Below are 22,785 nucleotides of genomic sequence, written 5' to 3' on the forward strand. Positions count from 1 at the left end.
TATGGTTAGGACAGGAAGTTAGGACAGGAAGCTAGAATTAGGGTTAGGTTAGGGTTGAAATCTGCTCATAATTTATGTTCACTTATTTGTCTAATTTTTTACCTGCAATGTTTCTATTTTATTATAAATTGTCATTTATTATTATTGTTCTTTATTTTATTATTTTTTTCTAGTTTAGATTGTAATGGTCAACCGTTAGTTAATTACCCAGGTAGCACAACGTCGTCAATTAGACGTCTTTTTTACGTACGTTTTCGTCAAACTGACGGTTAGTATGACGTCTAAATGACCCTATACTGACGGCCATTTGTCACAGCATAAATGACGTCATCAGATGACAACAATATAACGTCATTGGATGACATTAGTATGACGTCATCTGATGACATTAGTATGACGTCATAATGATTTTAGAATTGCCTTAAAAATAACGTTAAAATTAAAATTTAAAAAGACAAAATATATTTACATAATATATTTATTTATTCATTATATGTACGTTTTACAATATTTAGACTTATGTGCTTTACAATACTAACAATTAAACTTTCAAATGATAAAAATAAAATATATAGTTGAGCATCTAATACTGATACTACCTCTAAACGGCAACAATAAAATAAATTCTTATTTGTAGTATTTATCTATTTTATAGCACAGCCTTTAATAAAAAAAATGCAACGTTTTTGTCTTAAATTTAATTTAAGGTAATTAAGTGAGCCTAAAATGTCTTTATTCAAGTATTATAAATATGAAACACACATATACAGGGTGTCTGGCAATAATCGCCCCACCGGTCATATACAGGTAGAGGAGGTCAAATCGAGTAGAAAAGTCCTTTACCATTTTTTGATTTTTGTAATAAGTACTAAGTAATTAACGAAAAAAGGTTGGTGAATCCGTGCAAGTAAAGCGCGCGCAGCGAGAAGGACATCTCACTGCTATGCGATCACTAGGCGCGCGATGAAGCGTTGGGAGGAGCGCTCTACAAATGACAATGGCAACATACGAGCGGCGCGTAACGCTAGAGCCTTGTGTCCTAGTGATCGCGTAGCAGTGGGACGTCCTTCTCACCGCGCGCGCTTTACTCGCGCGGATTCGCCGATCTTTTTTCGTTAATTACTCAGTACTTATTATGAAAATTAAAAAATGGTAAAGGACTTTTCTACTCGATTTGACCTCCTCTACCTGTATATGACCGGTGGGGCGATTATTGCCAGACACCCTGTATATGTGTGTGTTCCATATATATGAAACACACACATATATATGTGTGTTTCATATTTATAATACTTGAATATTATATATTCGAAATTGTATGTATTATATATTTAAATGTTATATGTGAAAACAATTTTACTTGTATATATAAACCATTTGAATTAATAAAAACATTTTAAGCTCACTTATCTTAATTTTTAACTGTATATATATATGTATATATATATATATATATATATATATATATATGTTTCTTTAAAATAAAAATTGTTTTCTTAATTAAAAGTTAATATTTTATTCAAAATTTTATTCTTCTTTTATTCTAACGTTTTGCTCTAATATTTTTTTTAATATGTATGAATAATAGGAAAAGAAACCCAACAATTATCAAAAGGAAACACAATGCACTTTGCAAGTATATCATGAAAAGACCATATATTAGATTCATAAGTTAAATTTTTTACAACATAAATATTTAATTCTTTTGAATTTAGGGGATACTTATATAGAGAATCATAGGATGTAAAGTATTTTCCAACAATAAATATTTCTTGTAGGCTTATAACGACAATATTTTGAATTTGAATGAGTATATTATTTTTCATTAAACAATACAAATTTGCACTTGAATAAGAATGTGTCGAAATAGTAAAATCTCCATGTTTAAATTTTTTAAATTGCTTACAGAAAACGCTTTTAAATTTTTCAGGTAATGAACTCAATTATCTTCTACAGCATGAATAGACTGTTTTTCTATGATAGGTAAATTATTCTCTAATGCTACATTTATTTCGTGTAATCTACGACCAATTTGTTGCAAAGGATAATTAGGAGATTTTATTAAATTTTTAATCTGGCCAAGATAATTCTCAAACGGGAAACATGAAAATGAATCTAATGGCCCATAAATCTGCACATCATCAGCTAAATGACATAATATGTGTACATTATAGATTAAGAATTCTTGGCCGTATAATTGTTCACAATGTTTAACAAATATATTCAACAGTTCTTGTGGAAATGCACAACTAAATTTTGATATAAATTTTGCAGATATTAGAATTGATATTGCAGTATGAAAAAGTAAATAGTGCTCATAGACGGCTGTATCAACTATATTTTTTAGTACAAGGGGTCCTAAATATAATAAAAATGTACGGAGCTCTGTCGCTTTCCACCTTGGAAGCTCATGAAGTGTCCTGGGTTTGCTATTAAATTCTAATGGCATATATGATTTTAAGGATTCTAAATGTTCTGATAAAATATTCACTTTACGACCAGATAATCGTGTTGTTAACGCACCACTTATCCAAAAATTTAATAATTTTCGCATTACTCCTAAGCAACAAGCATGCATATAATCAATTGGAAAAACAGTGATCATGTCGATTCCCAATTTAATTAAAGGAGAGATTTTGATATGGTGATCCTCATCTTGTTGATTAATAAAAGAAATATTTGTTCTTTTCGGTGCAGATATATCTCTAAATACAACTCGACTTTGTATATACTGTCCTCGTATCACACATTTTTCGCAACATGAATAGCCAGTATGGGATTTTATACATTTTATGAATGCTCTAGCAGGTGCATCGCACACAAAACTATGGATAGCAATGTAATATCTTTTGTTATTGATTTCAATACCTTCTTGCAACAAATATAGAAGTTTGTCAATAAAATCTTCTAGAAATAATTCTAAAGGCTGTGGTTTTGATCTACCGCAAAATATACCAATAGCAAAGGGATTACTTTTAAAATTTTTTACTAGTCCTAAAATCGGCCAGAACTATAAATTTGAACTGTTAAATAATGGAAGTCCATCAATATTAAAACTGATATCTAACTTAATTTCAAAATTTTCTGCTGTTTGCGATACAATAGATTTTAAAATATTTTTCAGACCGATATAATAAAAATCCCCATTATTAAGTTGTTTTGTTTTAATATTTCTTGGCGTTTCTAATAATGTTCTGGAGTCTAAAGGCAATTCATCATGATGAAAAACGTGTAATACGTGTAATAAACCAGTAATTGCAGAATGTGTGACATTAAAATTAAAAGCCCACTGTCTTAACATTGAGTTTAAACGGCTGAGAAACTGTACTATTTAAATCAGATGAAACTAAAGTGTTGTCAGACAACGTTAGCGATAAACTTGCATCGTAATTACTGGACACATTATTTTTAAGTATATTGTTAATATCGTTATCTTCATTTTCACTATTAAGTGAAATATTCCCATGTGATATATTTGACACATTATTATCAAGTGCATCATCATTATTACTATTTTCAAATATACTATTAAGTGAAATATTCTTATGTGTTATGTTGGGTTTCTTATCACATATTTGAAGTGTTTTACGAACAGTTAGTGCAATTCTACGATAACATTGGCGTTTACCTACAACAGGTTTCAACTTATATTTAATTTTTTCAGGCATTTTCTCTCGTTTTCTTCATACGATCTTGAGCATGCTTCAGCCAAACCTTTATTGCATCTTTTATTTCCTTATCGGTTGTATTGGCGACGCTTCTCTTGACTGCACCTAAGAAATATCAAGTTTCCGTAAAATTTAAACCATATTATATATAACATTAAAAGATTGAAAGTATCTATACTAAATTAAATAATTCAAATTAAAATGTAGAATTATTAAGATTTAAATAAGTTACAATAAAGAAAATTTTTAGCAATAAAGTTTTAATTATGAATGTGTTTAAAAGTGAATTTAGATGTAATTTTATATATAAATTTATAAATTGAATTTTATTTAAGTTATGTACAAATTGCCTGTCATTTTTATTAATTAAAATTGATAGAAATTATATACGGTAAATTACATCAAACTAAAGAAAAAACCAAATGCCCATCTATGCACACATACAAAAAATAAATACATAAAAGAACACTTACCAACAATTAAATTTTTCAGGGATAAATCTGAAAAGGCTCTTTTCTGTGAACGTTTGCCGTAATAATTAAAATTTATTGCCATAGCATCAGTCAAAATATATTTTAAAATTCTATTTGTTTTGCTTGGTACATGATTCCCACCCAGACTAGACAAATATGCCGACTAAAAAGAAATTTAATTATCTATGGTATTAAATGCTATTATGTATACATGCTATGGTATTAAATGCTATTATGTATACATGCTATGGTATTAAATGCTATTATGTATACATACCAAAGCTATATTATCATCATTATTTGTTTTCAAGTAAACATCTAACTGATCTAATTCCTCAACTGTTTTCAATGGAAATGCAAATGGTATATCAGGCAATCCAGTCACATTGTTTACATTTTTTGTATTTTGTCTGTTCATCCATCGCAATATTTCATCATTCTGTTCTTTGACAGTAGCTATCAGGGAAACAAGTTTTTCTGAAAAATATCTCATTATAAAAACTGTCGACATTCTATCTACTTTCACAAATAAGCTTTTACAAACCAAAATTATCCACTGTATGAATAAATTGACGATGTGAACGTGGAGTTGTTGAAATATTTATGTTATTATTTACAGAATTACTTGCAGTACTTGTTACACTGGGGCTTATATTTTCACTTGTATTGAGAGTACTAATCGGCAAAGGTGAATCAGAACGGGCCAAAGTAAAATCTGAAAATAAATGTAACAAATATTTATTTCTTTAAGGTTATATAAAACAATGGAACACACATTTGAATATATATAAAATAAGTAGATATACCTTTCTCTAAACGTTTAGAAGTATTATTAACATTTATTTGTTTTACTAGGGGTGGTCTGGGTAACTGTTTCTTTCGTTGTTCCTCTTGTTCATCATCTGACGAACTACATATTCTTTTATTAGGTATCCTTTTCCGTTTTTTACGTATACTTTCGTTTTCTTCTTCACTTTCCAAATTTGATATAATTTCTGATTGTTTTAGTTTCTCTCTTATCTTTACAAGATCATCTGCAATTTAGAAAAAATGTAGAATAAATAAATAAATACATATATATGTAGAATAAACAAATAAATATGAAAAATCTAATTTACCACTTCTGTAAAAAATACGCGAAATACTGTGCAGTGTCCATTTTTCAGTATCAACTGTCTCCCCTGTTTTCAAAGCTTTATCAAATTTATTTTGATCTTTATAAGGAGGCCAAAAAACTTCCTTTTTTAAAAGTGTAAGCCATGCATTGTTAACAGCAGCTACACCACCACCGTGTTTTTCATCAAATTCTACAACAACATAAGCCATACTTATTTTTGGATTATTTCGCTGCAAAGAAAGGATAATATAATATATATATATTTATGTATTACAAGATTAGAGAGATATTTTAATAAACTCACCTGTACGCTTTAAATCTTCTATCAAATTTATTACAATGTTAATGTAAATATTTTCACTTGTATAATTAATATAAATAAAGATAATATAGTATTGTCGGTTTTAGGCTTCAATATCACAATAATTTATGCATTAATATATACGCATTTGCATATTGAAAGCTAACTTTTTCACGCATAGAAACATCAAATCAAATAATAAAATCCTGCAATTTATATAGAAACAAATTTGTACTAAACATGTTTAGTGCTGCAGTTTTATATGCAAAGGCACAATGTGAAAGCAAGTACTTGTAGGTTATGATCTCAAAACAAAAAGCAAATCTTTAATAATAATAGACAAAGAACTTGAATCCCATATTAATAACTGTATACTGCACATGTACGAAAAAGAAATAAGGTTGAGAAAGGAGTGTGTACACACAATATTTACCCTTTTGCTAAATTATTTTCTCTTCATTTTGTAAAAAAACACAGATAAACAGAAACTTCAACCGGCCCCAGAATCACTTATTGTGCACGTGTTACATTTCTCACTTTCCCGCTATTACCACAGTAGATCTGTTCTTTTCAGCTGAACTGGCTGCACTAGTTCAGAGTTTATCTCTTTCCTTCTAATATGGAGTAAAAAAGAGACCTAGTGTATACTGTGCTATTACACTGTTACTCATACTGTCTTGTCCAATCCAGAACCCAGAATTGCGCCTGCGCTTCACGTTCGCGCCACGCTACTCAGTTCAAATGCATTCTACATTCTAAATGGCATCAATGGAGTTTTCCTTATTATACGCTCGCAGTGATCATTTGTTACAAGTGCGTGATAGGGTAGGATTCTATCGATGCCATTAGATATACTTTCCATACTTTTGGACGAAATTGCAAACGCAGTAATTAATAATAAAGCAATATTATTAACTATATTTTTCATTGCCTACTTTTTACCTTTATCATTCTATTTGTGTTTGAATATCTTTACATATTGCGATTTTTTCACTTATGATATAACCATCGCATTATTACATCGATAATTACTATAAGTAAAAAGTTTAAAAGTGGAACGAACAAAGTCTGTTTTAATTAAGAAAAACTTAAAAAATAAAATTGTAAATAATAAATTTGGTCTTAAAAAGACGTCTAATTCACTTCCTTTTTATAACGTCATAATTTTGTCTACAATAGGACGTTAAATACACGTCATTTAGAAGACATATGACATCTTGGACGAAATATGACCTAAAATTGACGTCAATATGACTATGTGTGCTACCTGGGTAGTCTTTAGGAATGACTGCCGAAAGTTTGTTTTGCAAAAATCGAGTACTTTTTGATGCATTAGAAATTAGAATTTTACTACAATGCTTTCAATTCGAGTACTTTTTGATACATTAGAAGTAATTTTGCATTCAATGGTTGGCAACACTGATCGCGTAATTAACATTTATTGAATTTTATATTAATAATTCAACAAAAATGAACAATCTATGAATGGAAGTAAATAGAGCGATTAAGGAGCAATCGTTTGGTAGTAACAGATTAAAAAAAAAAAGTTTTAATAAGGGTATTTGCTAATTGTTAATTAGTGACTGTTTTTCATTAATAACTTTATAAGTACTAATTAATTAAGTGGAACAATCATGTATATTGAAACAGCTATTCGAGAGCAATCATTTTATCTTTTTATTTTTTATTTTTATAGTAGTTTCGGTGCTAACTTCCGATTGGTGTCACACGGACCTAGGTCACGGGCATAGTCTGTAGGCTATGCCGATAATGCCATTCTTATTTCTAGTTTTACCGAAATGACTTTCGCTTTCGCGTCGGAGTTCGTCTGGCACTCCAGCATCCTCCCATTAAAGATGCAAATTGATTGGTTATACATTTCTCGATTATACATTCTCGATTTAAAAATCGTGGGCATTGGCCTTTGAAGGCCAATCGAGATCTCGGTCTGAGAAATGTATAATCAATCAATTAGCATTTTAATGAAAAAACGGTAATTCTATTGGCTATATAAACGGTATTTATTGGCTATATATGTATTTTTCGATTCCATTTTTAGCATTGTGGACATTGACCTTAAAATGACAGGATCTTTTTTAGTGTCTACATGTGTACAATCTGATTCCCGACTACAGTTTTTTGCAAAATCATCAAGCATCCCCAAGCTTGCAGTGCCGATGGTACCAAATTGCCGATGCTCGGTTTAGGGCTGGCTCAGGAATGGCCACGGTGCTCGACAGAACGATTGGACCGAGCTTGACCCGATGCTGGGCCGTATCTCGGTTTTGAATCGGCAGATTATTTCTGTTACACTTTGTGCGACGCCTCCAGCTAAATATGTATATATATTTGGCCTTTAGCATATAGTTCAATTTTAATACACATACTATATATTCTGCGATACTTAAAAATTTATACAATTTATTTGACAGTTTTAATTTAAAAATAAATTGCAATAATGCCATATATTAATTAAGTGTTTGTGAAATTATTTTTATTTATTTCAAGAATATGCAAGAATAACAAAAGTTCAACACAAAAATTGAAATTAAATGTGTATCTTATAATTAGTCTTATCATCTTATAATTAGTAATTAGTTTATTCTTTTAAATGAAGTAATGTTATCGAAAAACGAACACCGTGAATCTTTAAATTGATACATTTTGCAGTAATTTCTGTCATTTGAAATGTTTCTGGTATTTCTGCGTGTAAGCCAAGTTTATGAATCCCTATACGTCTCGATTCACATGGATAATCAAATGCATTTTCATCATTTTCAATACAAAATCCAGTTATAAAAAGATCTCTAATATTTTTTGGTGTTTGTTTTTCACGTGAAAAAATAGTTATTATTTCCAAATGGTATCCATTTCGCAAAAGAACAAGATTATCTGGATGAACGGTTCTTATTTTCATGCCTTTCATCTGCACCATTTTATATTCTATATAATCTTGATTGTAATCAACAAATTGTGCTGTCGGTTCGCATTTTTGTAGCAAAGCATGAGGCTGAATATTTATGTCTGATACAGTTTCCATTTCGGATAAACGGCGACAAATTTGAGACAACGGGCGATTAGGAGCTCGTACCAGACGTTTTATTTTTCCGAGACAATTCTCGAAGGGAAATGCAGTATAATCAGACAAAGGTGCTTTTAAATACTCAACATCGTCAGCAATATGAATCAGATTGTGAATATTAATTACTTGTGAGTCAGTGCCGTACAAAGTTGGCATTAAAGAAACAAAATTTCTCAATAATGTTCTTGTATATTCTACCATGTGAACTGCTAGTTCTGAACTATTCATAATTCGACAGGCAGTGTGTAAAAGTAGAAAGTGCTTATATTTATCATCTGAAAGCACATCTTTAAGAATAAGAGGACCACAATATAAAAGGAAAAATCGAAACTGGGTGGCTTTCCAGTTTGATAAATTTTCATAATCAAACACCTTTCTCTGAAATTCCATTGGAATATAGTTTTTCAATGCAATTAAATGTTCAGTCAGAACATACCTTTTTGCAACACTAATTCTTGAAAGAGGATTTCCGCTCTTCCATTTGAATAGTAAGCACTTGGATACACCACAGTACAATAAGTGCATGTTGTCCAATAGGACTGCACGAACAATATCAAAATGCGGAATAGCGAGTAATGGCGATACTTTGTTTAAAACATGATGATTTTCATCTGCTTTTTCTATGAAAGTATCATGAGTGCGTAAAGCGCAATCCATATTTGGATAAACTCTTCGACTAGAGACAGATACCCCTCGAATGATACACCGTTCGCAAGCATAAAATCCATTATGACTTTTTATGCATTTTATAAATGCACGAGCAGGTGTATCACAAATAAAAGCTTTAATCTTAAAATTGTATGTTGTTCCCTGATTTATGAAGCCATCTCTTGTTAATTGTGCTGCTTTTTCAACAAAATCGTGTAAGAAATCTTCAGTATTCAGTGGTTTTGAATTATCGCAAAACAAACCAACTACAAATGGTTGACAGATATATTCATCACAATGCACTTTCATTAGAGTCGGCCAACATTGTTGTAGAGAATTTCTATACAATGGTAAACCATCGATGTTCACCGAAACTTCGATTGTTGATTTTTTAAATATTTTTGATTTGATCCGCATCTTTAGTTGGTTTTGGATTCCAAAGTAAATATAATTGCCATAATCTCGTAAACCTTCCATTACTTGTATGGCATTCTGATTCAGCCGTACAATGCCGAGAAGATTTTCTGCAGTTGAAGTAAGATTTTGATGTCCATTTTGTCGAAGAATTTGTAAAAGTTCTGTAATCGTTTTATTTTTCAAATTTCCAATGTTATTAATAGCCCAGACTTGTAATTGTTTGGTAAAATCGAGTACCTCATTTGGATCATTAAATCTATAATTTAAAGAGAGAGCATTTTTTTATTTCAATGCATTCAACACAGTTGAAAAATTGCAGTTGAAAAATTTTTTTGTTAATTTAACATAATATGGATATGTTAAATGATGACACTGATATTATGTTAACACAAAATGAATGCAGATTTTATAGTAATTTGAAATAAATTTCGTATAAAATCAACATATTTTAAATGACAAAATTAACTTAGAAATATGTTATTTTTCATTTCATAGAATATAATCAACATTTTTTTCTGTGAATTTTAACAGATAAATCCTGTCACTAATAATTTGTAATATATCTATTGTGTAAATTAAAAAATACGTCCACATTGTGTTATTTTAACACTTTTTTTAGTTTATAATTTAATGCTTGATTGAGAATTAACATAACAACAATATATTAAATTAACATATAAATGTGTTAAATATTTAACACAAAAGTTTTAACCGAGACTCTTTTTGACAAGAAAACACAAATTTTTCAATTGTGTGACTTATATATTGAGGATATTTTTTGTTAAGAATTTTTGTTTGTATTTTTTTGAAAATGCGTCTTATCTTGAAAAGTTGAGAGTTTTGAAGAAAAGTCAAAAGGAAAAAAATGTGTTCTTTGTGTGTGCACTTGTCTATCAACTGTAATTTTAAAAAATTTTAAAAGCGATTGCAACTAACTCATTCCTCTGGTTATCACTGACATCAATAAGATAATTATTATCTTCATTCGAGTACTCATCATTGGACTCATTATTTTCACCGGACTCATAATCAAAATCTTCGACATTTCTCTCTTCATTGATTTGTCTCTCAATATGTAGGGACTCGCTATCATGAAGAGAAATTTCACTTTCAATTGCATTTGCAATGTTATCTCCCTGTGAAAGTAGCTGGTTATTTACATTTCTTCGAAAAGTTTGATGAAATTAAAAATTTGAAATCAAAATAAATTTTTTATTAACATATTAAAACGGTTTATGTACTTCTTGTAAAGGTTGAACGGACCCAAGTGTGGAACTAAAATCCTCATCGTTTTCTTCTAACATAAAACGATGCTTTTTTACGCGATCATACGCACTAAACATAGCGAAAAGTTATTAAACGAAAAAAAACTGAAATTATAATTTGATTGGTAACTTCATGAAATTAGTGGCTCAATTTACTATGTAAAAGAATTTATTGGTTAGAAGGAGTTTGTTGTTTTACCGGAGAGATAGAGAGAGAAAGAAAAAAATAAGCGAACTGTTGATAGCAACGACGCATAACTTTTGTTTTATCCGCACTGTCAATAAGCGGCGTCGCTAATGTGGTGATTTCGTGGTCTCTTTTTTGTCATCGCGAATATCTCATATTGTTCAGTTTCAAGAGGGGGGATACAGTGTTGTTCAATATAGTGCACATAGTGAATTTTTATTTGCATTGTGTTTCTTGCAAAGCATTAAAAATTACGGCGACATAATGAGTCTTCGTCGAAGCACGACTCATGTAGTGGCATCTTTTTTAAACGCAGATGAAAATGGCAAGAAATCAGTCGTTGTCGTTCATAAATCATGGTTGCGCTTCGAGCTAATAAATGGATATGTACTTTTCCGCCAGAAAAGGATTACCAAAATATTGATGACTGGCTGAAAAATAATGAGGTTCCAAAAGATGATTGGGTCACATCAGAAATTTCGATTGTCAAACAAGCACGTTAGTAGTATATATTATTTTTGTAACATTTTTATTTTATTCAATCTTGTAATAAAATTTTATTTGATCTTTATTTTTAACAACTGGAAAGAAAATATTTGAACTTAATTTTTAAATCAAAAAGTTGTTTAATAACCATTACTAAAACTTGCTCTAATATAGGGGAGAGTTGCTACAATAACTCCACATTAATTTTTACTGCAATTGTTTATTTTTATTACGCATCAGCTATAAAATATTTATTAATTTCTAATAATAGGTAGTTACGAAGACTGTATGAAATATTTAGAAGAGTCCTATAAAACAATAGATATTGAAAGCATACCCGAAACGCTCGATATTGCTGGAAATATGCCACAAGTTTATTCAAACAATGAAAAATGTGAGATTCTTCAATCCGTACCTGCCTTTCCAAATATCCCAAGTATCAATTCTGGCCATACACCTCAGGATCCCGAAATTCGCAGTGGAAAAAAAAAAGAGCCGGCCCTTCAGATTTTTATTTAATGAAAAAATCATTCAAGAAATTTTGTAAAGATGGTACAAATCAACAGAATCTTTTCTCTTTAATATAAAATTCATAATATGAACTTTCGTTTTTTAAACATAGATAAATCACCAGTTGATGTTACCAAAGGAAGACTTCCTTTAAGCAAGAAACATTTTAGTAAATATGTAAACAAATATTATTTTCTCAATTTTGTTGCAAATCAAATATTGTCGATATTTGATTTGTATATGTTTATTTTATTAAAAAATTCTTCTTTTTAAAATAGTATCGACACCTTCATCATCAAAAAATACTTCTCCTCGGAAGTCCTCCTGTGGAAGTAAATTTAAAAAGATATGTGCCCCGTCCCACGTATTGGACCGATTAACCCGAATATCCCACCAATTCATCTCACCAATTTTAGTAGTGATGAAAATTCTCTAGAAGAGATCGATGATGCGGAAAAGCATTGTTCCAACATAAAGAATGATTGTAAATATAAATAGTAACAAAATTAAAAAAAAAACTATAAAAATTAAAAATAACAATTCTATAAAAAAATAAAAAAAACTATAACAAAATAAAAACATAATAAATAAATTATAACAAAATTCGAGCATACAACAGACTGCGATGCATACATGGAGAAAATTTTATATTAAAGATTTCTATGTACGGTAATAGTCGCGGATCATGAAAGAATTATAAAAATTTTTACAATGTTTTTCACATGTAAAACATAGTAAAAAATTTCGGTCCGTGACTTCATAGTCCGCAGTTACTACCATACATAGTAACTTTTGATATAAAATTTTCTCCGTGTACTCACAGACACACTGTAAATTTTTTATATTTGGAAATTTAAATTTAAAAAATGTATAAATATGGAAATCGAAATAATTTTGATGTTAACTTGTATTTATCCTTATATAGCAGTTAATATGGAAGCTAAAGAAGTATCATATGCAACAAAAGCGGATCTTCTTATGTTAGAAGAAAAAATTACAAAACGTATCGAGAAAGCTCATAGAAGTATATTATATACTATTACCGAACACATGAAGAAACTGCACCAACAGTTTAACTCTACACGTCAAATTGATGTAATAACTTTACATCAAGCTGAAGAAATATTTAATGTTGGTCTTCCAGTTTCTACATACGAAGAATTTTGTACATTGGATACTCAATTGACAGACGAAACAAAATTAAAGGCGATGGTTTGTATATTAAAATATTGGCATACGTGCAGTACTTCCAAATGCTATTTACCTTCAGATATCACATATCATTTATATATAATCCAGGAACAATTTATGAATGGATATAATAACGCATCAAACTTGAAAGAAGCCATTTCCTGCATTCAGACTGCACTTTTAAAAAAGAATGTGCAGTTAATGTTTAGTGGCGAAGGACGCGTTACAAAAGGGAACGCGAAGAAAAATTTCAGTGCATGTAATTTATACATGTGTATGCGAGGTAATTTTGTGCTTTTATGTTATTGAAAATTAGAAAAATTCTTTAATTCAAAATTTCGTCCGAGAATTTTTATTCAAATTATTTTAACCTTTTAATTTGTTTGTTTTGCAGATCTTCTTATCGTTGTACATAACAGTACTAATATTATTATTAAATCGCTGACAAGCAAATGGTTGGCTGGCGCTTCAGATCGGGAAGGAGGTAGAAAGGAGCGAAATAATATTTAAAAATAATTTTTATTAAAAATTTGAATTTAAAAAAATTTGAATATTAAAATTTGAAAACTACAAAATAAAAGATTTAAAACATGTAAGTTCAATTTTATTTTATTCTAACTGATTTTAATGACTCAATAATCGATAAAAATTCAAGCTATAATTAAGATTAAAGCTTAAATCGATAAATTATTAGCTTAATGCTAATAATTGGCATCAAATTCGGGCCAATTGTTTCCCAGGATTGGGCGAGTATTGGACCATACTTGACAGCCAATCCTTGGCAAACCATTGGCAAACCATTGTCACGATGTTATCATCCCGAAGCTGGCCCAATACTGGAGCCAAGCTTCAGCCGAGCATCGGCAGTATCGGTGCCAAGCCTGGACCAAGTCTGGACCGATAGTTTATACAAGCTTGGGTCTTGATTTATCAAATTAACAGGGTGTCATAACGGTATTTCGGTATTAATTATACGTCGATGGGTCGTTTATAAAAAATTCTCTACAAGTCACAGTTGCTTTAAACGCGGCGCATCGGGGCAATAAGGATACATATAAAAGGATCACGGAAACAAAACTTTGCTAGTTCTGTGCGGAATATCGAATAGAGATGCTTAAACACACGATCGTTTACATTGGCGTATTATTGTTATCGACGATATCGTGCAATTTGGCTGAACAGAGTTATGTCACATCGAAACAATGTCTAATACGAACAACGTCTAATACGAAAATTTGTTCCAACCAAACGAATTAGATCAAAATCACAAAAAATGCCAAATATCATAAATGGCATATGAAATCAATCAATTTTATAAATTCACCGCTGTTACCTATAATCTTCGCTCAATCGGAATACTTGCCACATGAACAATGTAAAGAAGATGCGCTACGATTTTTAAACGAATTACAACGTGGTACACTATGGGCTGTGCAAAGTAAGTACATCAAAAATTGATACTTATGAAATTAAAAAGAGTACAAATACGTCCAGGATAAACTTTTTTAATAAAATTTTTAATTAATAAAAGCAATTTAAGAATAAAAAAAAACTAGAATACTAGAATTTTATTATCTACTTAGAATTTTATTAAAAAATATCACTGTTAAAAATAAAAAAAATTGTTTAATTCACAAAGATATCCATAGAAGTGTCTCTCTTGTGGCAGTTTATTATATTTCCATTTTTTTATTAAGATTTTGACTATTTTATTCAGACTTGTATATTTAATTTAGCATATTTTATATTTGAATCTTTGCAGTAATTATTAACGATCAATATTCTAAAATCTAAAATGGGAATTTTATCCAAGATTTAATTATTACATTATATCGTATAAAATTGCTTTAGTGTATGACGCTTCATCAAAGTATCCGAGTGGCATATTGTACAGTCATACAAGACATTTGGGTAACTTTGACGAATGTTACAATTTGCAAGTTGACATTAGAAGAAAAGATACATTGGCCGGAAATCACTGGGAAATACTGTTTAGTCGATCTTCTGTATGAAAAAAAATATACATTAATGAATTCCAAGAAATCAGTCATGTTCGACTTTGATCCGAACGAATCTGTTTGGGAAGCGATACAGGTATAATATCATAAATACACCTGTCCCTTGATTTATATTTATTTTATTAATATTAGAATAAAAGTATAATAAAAGTACAGAAAAACAAATTTTAATTTTACTCTTTGTCAATGTCACTGCTGGATTCTAAAACAATAAATGCGCAGCGCGCATTGAGATGATCAGTCAGCATCACAGAAAAGTAATGAAAATTTACATGTTTCTTTTAAGAATAGATACAATAAAAAAATAACATTTTTAATTGCATAAATTTATCGCAAAAAACTGTGTATAAAATATATTGCATCAAGTGACTGATTAATAATCGCGTATAAAAAATGCAGCATAAATCGAGAGACTGGTATACGCAAATTATTTTTTAAGTCTTCTCTTTTACTCAAGAAAAGTGTGCCACATTAAATTTACTTGGTTTTTTATGGTAATGTTTTTTTATGCGCATAGGAAAAAGGAAATTTTTTCCGTATTCGTCGATATCACTTACAATTAGCTCTGTGTGTACCATCCAGCTGCAAGGCAAAAGACGTAGAAATGGCTTTAAAAAAATCTCAACAAATCAATACATATAACTATATTAAAATTCATATCGCTGTCCAATCAAGATTTTGTCAAACGATTGAAGAAGGGCCAAGATTTACTGCTGCTGCAAAAATATACTGGTGATTATTATTGAAGAAGCAATTATTACGTATTTATAACATTAAAAAAATATATTTATATTAATTATAACTTTTCAAAAAAATCTAAGCTTTAGTTTTTATGAAATTGAATAAAAATATTCTGAATGCGCAAATTTAATGTTGATAAATTATATAAAAATAATTCGAAATAATATTAATAATATTTCAATAATCTTTTCTAGCACCATACTATTGGGTTGGCTGAGTTTTATAATCGGCAGTACTTGGTATAATGTTAAAGTCATTAACGAGAAAGAGCACATATCAACATTCCAAAATGTGATACTTCATTTCTCAGCTCAAAAAAATTTTAAGAGTATTTTCCAGATAGATAACTCGCATCCGGAATTAAAGAGCTTGTACATTATACGATTCGCCTCATCGATGTTTGTATTGTATCTACATTACGCAATACGCTACTTATTCACTCCAACAATTAATTTGGAATATTATGTAAAGGTAAATATTGCAATTTTGTTTAAATATAATAGAAATAATATGATAAATGTATATCATTAATAATTTTTTTATGAAAACAATTTAAGCAACTATATAGCATTTCATATTATAGTTTATAATATAAAATCAATGTTATATTCTGTGAAATAATATAAAGATTAATTATATAATAATATCTCATGCATTTAACTCTTATTTTAATCGTCTTCAATTTCTTAGTCTTTAAATATTTTCAAAAACGTGCTTGTTTAATTTTTGAAACACATCCTTATTTATGATTAAAGTTTAATCTACAAATTTAATAATATTTTTTGTAGAAATTCTCTGGACCGATATCTATGCTTTATATGAATGAAAGTATTATAACAGATATATTCTTTATACTAGCCGGTCTGTTACTCGCGCATAGTTTATCAAGGACTTTAGATCAAAAGAAGCGATTCAATTTTATCAATAATATTTTATCCAGATATTTAAGGTAAACACAAAAAAAACCACGCAATTATTTTGACTACTTTTTAATCTAAAATTGAAATCTCCACAAATATGCAAATGTATTATAATCTTAATACCCAAAAGCTAATTGTGAAACGTATCTACAAAAGTACAATGGTAAAAATATATCTCGATTTATAAATTGGCAGATTAACTCCACCCTACGCTATAATTCTGTTCTTTTTCGTTTGGATCTTTCCGCTTCTTAATTCGGGACCTTTTTTTGGAAACGAGAAGTTGAAAAAGAAGCTGCAAAATGTGCCGCTAATTGGTGGGCAAATCTATTATACATCCATAATTATGTAAAACCATTAGAATTGGTAAGAAACATACATTTAAATTTATTAATATATTGGATTGGTAGAAAAGTAATTTTGTTTTCAAAGTTACCAATTTTGATTTAAGGAATTTTGTTTTGGCAGTTTTTATTTAAGTGATAAACGTAAGTCTGGCGAATCGTCGGTGATTTTCAATAGTGACAGAAAACTCATAGCTTGAATAATTATTGCACAACATTAAACATTTACACAAGATTTAAAATTGATTTGGAAGATAAATTACTATTAAATTACTTTTTACCAATCGAACACACATACATTGTTTGTTAGCGTTACATTTCTATTTCTTCTGATTTTTGTTTCAATGTATGTACCATACGTGGCATTTGTCTGTCGATTTTTATTTGTTCATTTTGAGTCAATTTGTGATCTACATGTTTTGGCGTATGCCACGCAAAATTGGATATCTTTTTCTCGGAACGCTCACAATCGTCGGCAGTATTATACCATTTATTGCAACATACTTGTATAATGTATCGCCAATCTTTCGTATCACACCAGTGCCGTTCATACCGTGTGGCGACACATCAAATTTAAGATATGCACAGAATATTAAACGTAGAGTGCTGTATTTATCTTAAGATAATTTTAAGATTGAATACTCAACAAATATATACTATAATTTCTCAAACTAATTTAATTGTCGTGATTGCAACAATAGAGTTTTAATTTGCAAAATATAATTAGTTACTAAATTAAATCATAATATACTTATATGACTGCCGACGGATAGTAGAATTATTGTAAGAGAGAGGCACAATGAAGGTAATAATCTGTAAAAAAATGCGTAAAGCGCGTCTTCCAAAATTGATGTGTCGCCATACGGTATGAAGAATTTGTACGACCATAATTGAAATGCGATGTACACAGTCACAGGCAATGGTAGAATTAACACATGCAACCAAAATTGTAAAATGATCGTAGCTATAAAATGCGATGTGAATTGTAAATATAAAATAATATGAGTTACGCACCTTCGGCACTTGCCATTTTATTTGTTTATGGTCGTGAAGTATTGCACCTATGATTATCCCAATAAGATATGCAGAGAAGCAAATATGAATTTAATAATTAATAATAAAGTAGGCTAACTAATTATTTGTGCTATAATGCTTATATTCCTCAGTGTTTACAAAAGAACAACTTGCTCATTTATAACTTGTGTGACTATATATACCCACATAGCAAAGATCTCTCCAGGACATCCCAATTTGATCGAAATAGTCCCAGTTTGATCCAGAACAAAACGTTATCCGTAGGATTACCTAAGGATATCCCGTGTAGCATGTCCTGTGGATATCTTATGTACGATCTCCGCAGGACATCCCATTTTGATCAAAATGATTCGAATGATACAGATCGATAATAAATAGTTATTCGTAGGATTTCCTAAAGATATTTCTAGCACAAAAAATATACGTACATTAAAATTGCTGTTTCTTCAAATTTAGCAAAAGATTTCTTACATAAATATTTTTTAGTAAGACATTTTTTTGTTTAATTTGAACAGAGAACAAATTTAATTTTGTGTGCATGCGTAAACACACATATAACATACAAATATAATTTTAATCCATCCATTTGTTAAGAGCAAAGTACAAGTATATATAGAGAAAATATTTATTTCTATTATATGACGATACTAGAACTTGGTCATCGAGTTCTTGGTTCGAGAAGCCAGTATATACAGTGATGGAAGAAAGTTCCGTAATGGTCAAATATCTTGGAAAATAATGATTATGGAAGAAAATGTTCAATACAAAAGTTTTAGTATATCAAATGGTCTATTATATGGTTATATTGAAATGACCTTCATGTGATCTTGAAAGATACCGCGAAGGTCAACTTTGAAATCTTAAATAGAATCTCCTATTTTCTATTACATATTCTTAAAGCTGGTGTTAAGACGTTTCCGAAACAATATAATAAAATTATTTTTTATTAAGTACTTTTCGAGTTATGAGGCTTGAAAGTTACAGCATTTTGACATAAAATACAAAATATCTTGTAAAACATTCAATTTTTAGAAATCTTTCAGAAGAAAAAATATGTAATTTGCAACATGCAGCTGCATATTTTTTTTTAAAAGCAACAATGTGTTTTCTTTATATTAATTGATTCGTCTCATTATTTTATGCATAAAAGTATTAAGGTAAGATTCCTGAAAATTAAATGTTTTACAAGATATTTTGTATTTTATGTCAAAATGCTGTAACACTTTCAAGCCTCATAACTCGAAAAGTATTTAATAAAAAATAACTTCATTATAGTGTTTTGGAAACGTCTTGACACCAGCTTTAAGAATATGTAATAGAAAATAGAAGTTTCCATTTAAGATTTCAAAGTTGACCTTTGCGGTGTCCTTCAAGGTCACATGAAGGTCATTTCAATATAACCATATAATAGACCACTTAATATATTAAAACTTTTGTATTAAACATTTTCTTCCATAATCATTAATTTCCAAGATATTTGACCGTTACGGAACTTTCTCCCATCACTGTATAAGATTACCGCTTTTTGATTACCTAACCTTTCTCGAATCGACAACTCGAATCAAATTCTAGTGTCGTAGATCGGTGAACATTGAGATTAACGCAGACAGTGAAGTGTGAGTTTTGTGCTATGATTCTCTCTTAAAAAACGGAAAAAGGCGCATAAGCGATAATATAAGGCGTCAGGAACTATTAAATTGACAGATAATTATTAAAATCTAAAATTATTATATCATATGCAGGTCATCTTTCTATATATATCATAAATAAGGTTATGTTTGAGAGATGTTGGTTAGTAGAACACCGCTACTACAATTTTTATTTATATATTTTATATTAATTTTTGTGCTATATATATATTTATAGCACAATTATATATATATATATATATATATATATACATATATATATATATATATATATGTATATAATTTTTACAAATAAGTTAGTTTTACGTATGTAATATTATGTATATGTATAGTATAGTGAAAATAGGATTCAATATTATTGTTTTAAATTATATTGCAGGAAGAGTTTGCTTATTTACAGTAAAAAAAAGACTATAGATACTAATATTTAAGTCATCATTAATTATTGCGTAAACAAGGTAACATAATATTCTTAACTTATGGCATAAACAAGGTAACATAATACATGCATCTTTAAGAATAACTAGTTCTTTGAAAAATGACAAGAATTATGTATATGTAGGAAATATAAATGTTTGTTTTGTTAATAAATTTAGTGAATGTAAGTTTAGTGAATATATACTACGTATATATATATATATATATATATATATATATATATATATATATATATATATATACACACAATATATATATATATATACACCCACACATACAAATACATAAACAAACACTTAAACACATAGATATTTACACTAATAAATCTATACATAATGCATATACATATAATACATACATTAGATTTAGTTATTAAATTATAAAAATTAGATTAACTTTCCATCTAATTTATTAAACATCTGGTTTAAAAAAATTAAAAATATATTGAGAGGTATATGTTTATATTTATGTTATATAAATGTTTATACGTATTTGTAGGTACAGTTCAATTAAAATACCCGCAAGCTACTGAGCACGAAATTTCGGAACCAATTAAATCATGACTTCGTCATGCAATTGAAAAAATAAAAAAACTGAATGCTGCACAATAAAATATTTAATACTTTTTTTTTATATTTTGTTCATGTGTATAAATTATACATAATATTAGCAATTTTATGTATAAAATATTATGTATGTAATATTATTCATATTAAGTTATAATATTTAGTAATATCAAGTTTATTAATTTATATCTAACACTGTGACTAGTGCAATTTTGAAATGTACAAGACGTTTCTTTAGTTTTCGTTTTTATATATACAAATTTTATTTTTATTGTGACTATTTTTACATTATATAGTAAATAAAAAATTTAAAAAAAATTACATATTTTATAATAAAATGTGCTTCAAATGTACTATTATTTATATTACTTATACGTACTTTACCTTTTTTGAAATGTGTCTATTCTTAAAATAATGTAATATATTAGAAGCTTTTATTTTTAGAAATTTTGCTAATAATCTTTCCTTTATGCTCATAAAGATACTTACATGTCAAATGTCTATATAAAATATTTGAAAAAAATATGTATTTTGAAAAAATGTTTCAAAAATTCTTTAGTTTTAAAGGAGTAATAAAAAATAGTAATAAAACAATATCTTGATAGTGGTGTCATTAAAGCGAGATTGTCGTAAATTTTTAAAATATAAATAATAATTAATATGAAACTTTTCGAGAGAGAAAGAGAGTGACGTTACTTATTAAGATTACTGTTTTATTGCTTCCTTAACTTAAAACTAAACAATTTCTGTTTAAATCTTTTAAAAAAATATATTTTTTAAAGGCATTTTAAATAAACATTTAAAATAGATATTTTTCTGGGTGGTATTTATAGTCCAATTTTATATTTAGAATCGTCTTATGATTTCATTCAACTAATGAAATAATGTTGCGCAACCATTTTGTTGATTGAATGAGGTTTTAAAATGATTTCGAATATAAGATCGGATTATTAACACCATCCTATATTCAATAATTTTATTTGGATTTTATCTGGATAAAAAAAAATATCCAGGGGACATTGTTGGGATCTAATTTAATCATATGTAGGATATCCCAGGGATATCCCAGGGATTTATTTTTGGATGTCCTACGGATATCTGAAAAGCGGACATTCGGATATCCCACGGATGCCCTACGGATATTCTACGGCTTTGTACAGACATCCCAGGGATATCTGAAAATCCTTTAGATTACATCCCACGGACATCCGTAGGATGAAATTTTGCTATGTGGGTATCCTCAGCATACAATAAATCTTATTAGCCCGAAATTTAAAATTTAACTCAAATTGAAATTCTTTTTATGAACATGAAGGAATATTTGAGCAGTTTTATCAACTCGCTTATTATAATTAATATTATTTTAAGTATAATGTATTTTAAGTATTATGTTTATATAATGCAATTACAAAATAATCTGTCTATACGTACTGTTTGGCGCTCGCTAATATTCGCTCATTTTGTAAATAGAATTTAGCATTTAAGAATGGTATAGTATATCGTCGAGTTATTTGTGTTGCATTTTGTTGCTTATATTCAATTGTTTAAAGTTGCTTATTAATTAAATTACTTTTGTTAATAATCTCGTTGGTTGACGGCGATCTGGTAACGCACCTTTACATTCGCGGCTCACCGTGACGTGCTGCCCTCCGTCAATCAGCGAGGATATCTTCAAAATCATTTTGGGGGAACATACTACTGCCGCGCACTTGTTTTCCAGTAAGATACA

At 29.0% G+C, this 22,785-nt stretch overlaps 1 protein-coding gene across 2 annotated transcripts; it reads right to left on the reverse strand.

The window, feature by feature from the left end:
- Positions 1 to 3,207: 3,207 nt before the first annotated feature.
- On the reverse strand, positions 3,208 to 6,230 carry LOC136998786 (uncharacterized). 2 transcript variants are annotated; one of them, XM_067351986.1, is made up of 7 exons: positions 5,993 to 6,230; positions 5,260 to 5,765; positions 4,948 to 5,175; positions 4,686 to 4,856; positions 4,419 to 4,618; positions 4,142 to 4,304; positions 3,208 to 3,773 (listed from the first exon to the last, which is right to left on the reverse strand). In XM_067351986.1, exons 2-7 carry the CDS (start codon positions 5,465 to 5,467, stop codon positions 3,661 to 3,663), a joined length of 1,083 nt encoding a protein of 360 aa, XP_067208087.1. In that variant the 5' UTR covers positions 5,468 to 5,765; positions 5,993 to 6,230; the 3' UTR covers positions 3,208 to 3,660. The 2 variants fall into 2 exon arrangements, with proteins under 2 accessions (XP_067208087.1, XP_067208086.1); XM_067351985.1 differs by having other exon boundaries at positions 5,260 to 6,230.
- Between the last annotated feature and the right edge of the window lie 16,555 nt (positions 6,231 to 22,785).

The sequence above is a fragment of the Linepithema humile genome, chromosome 3, assembly GCF_040581485.1.
Source record: "Linepithema humile isolate Giens D197 chromosome 3, Lhum_UNIL_v1.0, whole genome shotgun sequence".
Classification (NCBI taxonomy): Eukaryota; Metazoa; Arthropoda; class Insecta; order Hymenoptera; family Formicidae; genus Linepithema; species Linepithema humile.

Bases quoted from the DNA above. Each gene is read 5' to 3' on its own strand.
- LOC136998786 (XM_067351986.1), bottom strand. From the start codon at position 5,467: ATGGCTTATGTTGTTGTAGAATTTGATGAAAAACACGGTGGTGGTGTA. The intron at 5,176-5,259 runs GTAAATTAGATT...TCTAAATTGCAG, and splicing joins GCGTATTTTTTACAGAAGTG to ATGATCTTGTAAAGATAAGA. The intron at 4,857-4,947 runs GTATATCTACTT...ATTTATTTTCAG, and splicing joins TTCTAAACGTTTAGAGAAAG to ATTTTACTTTGGCCCGTTCT.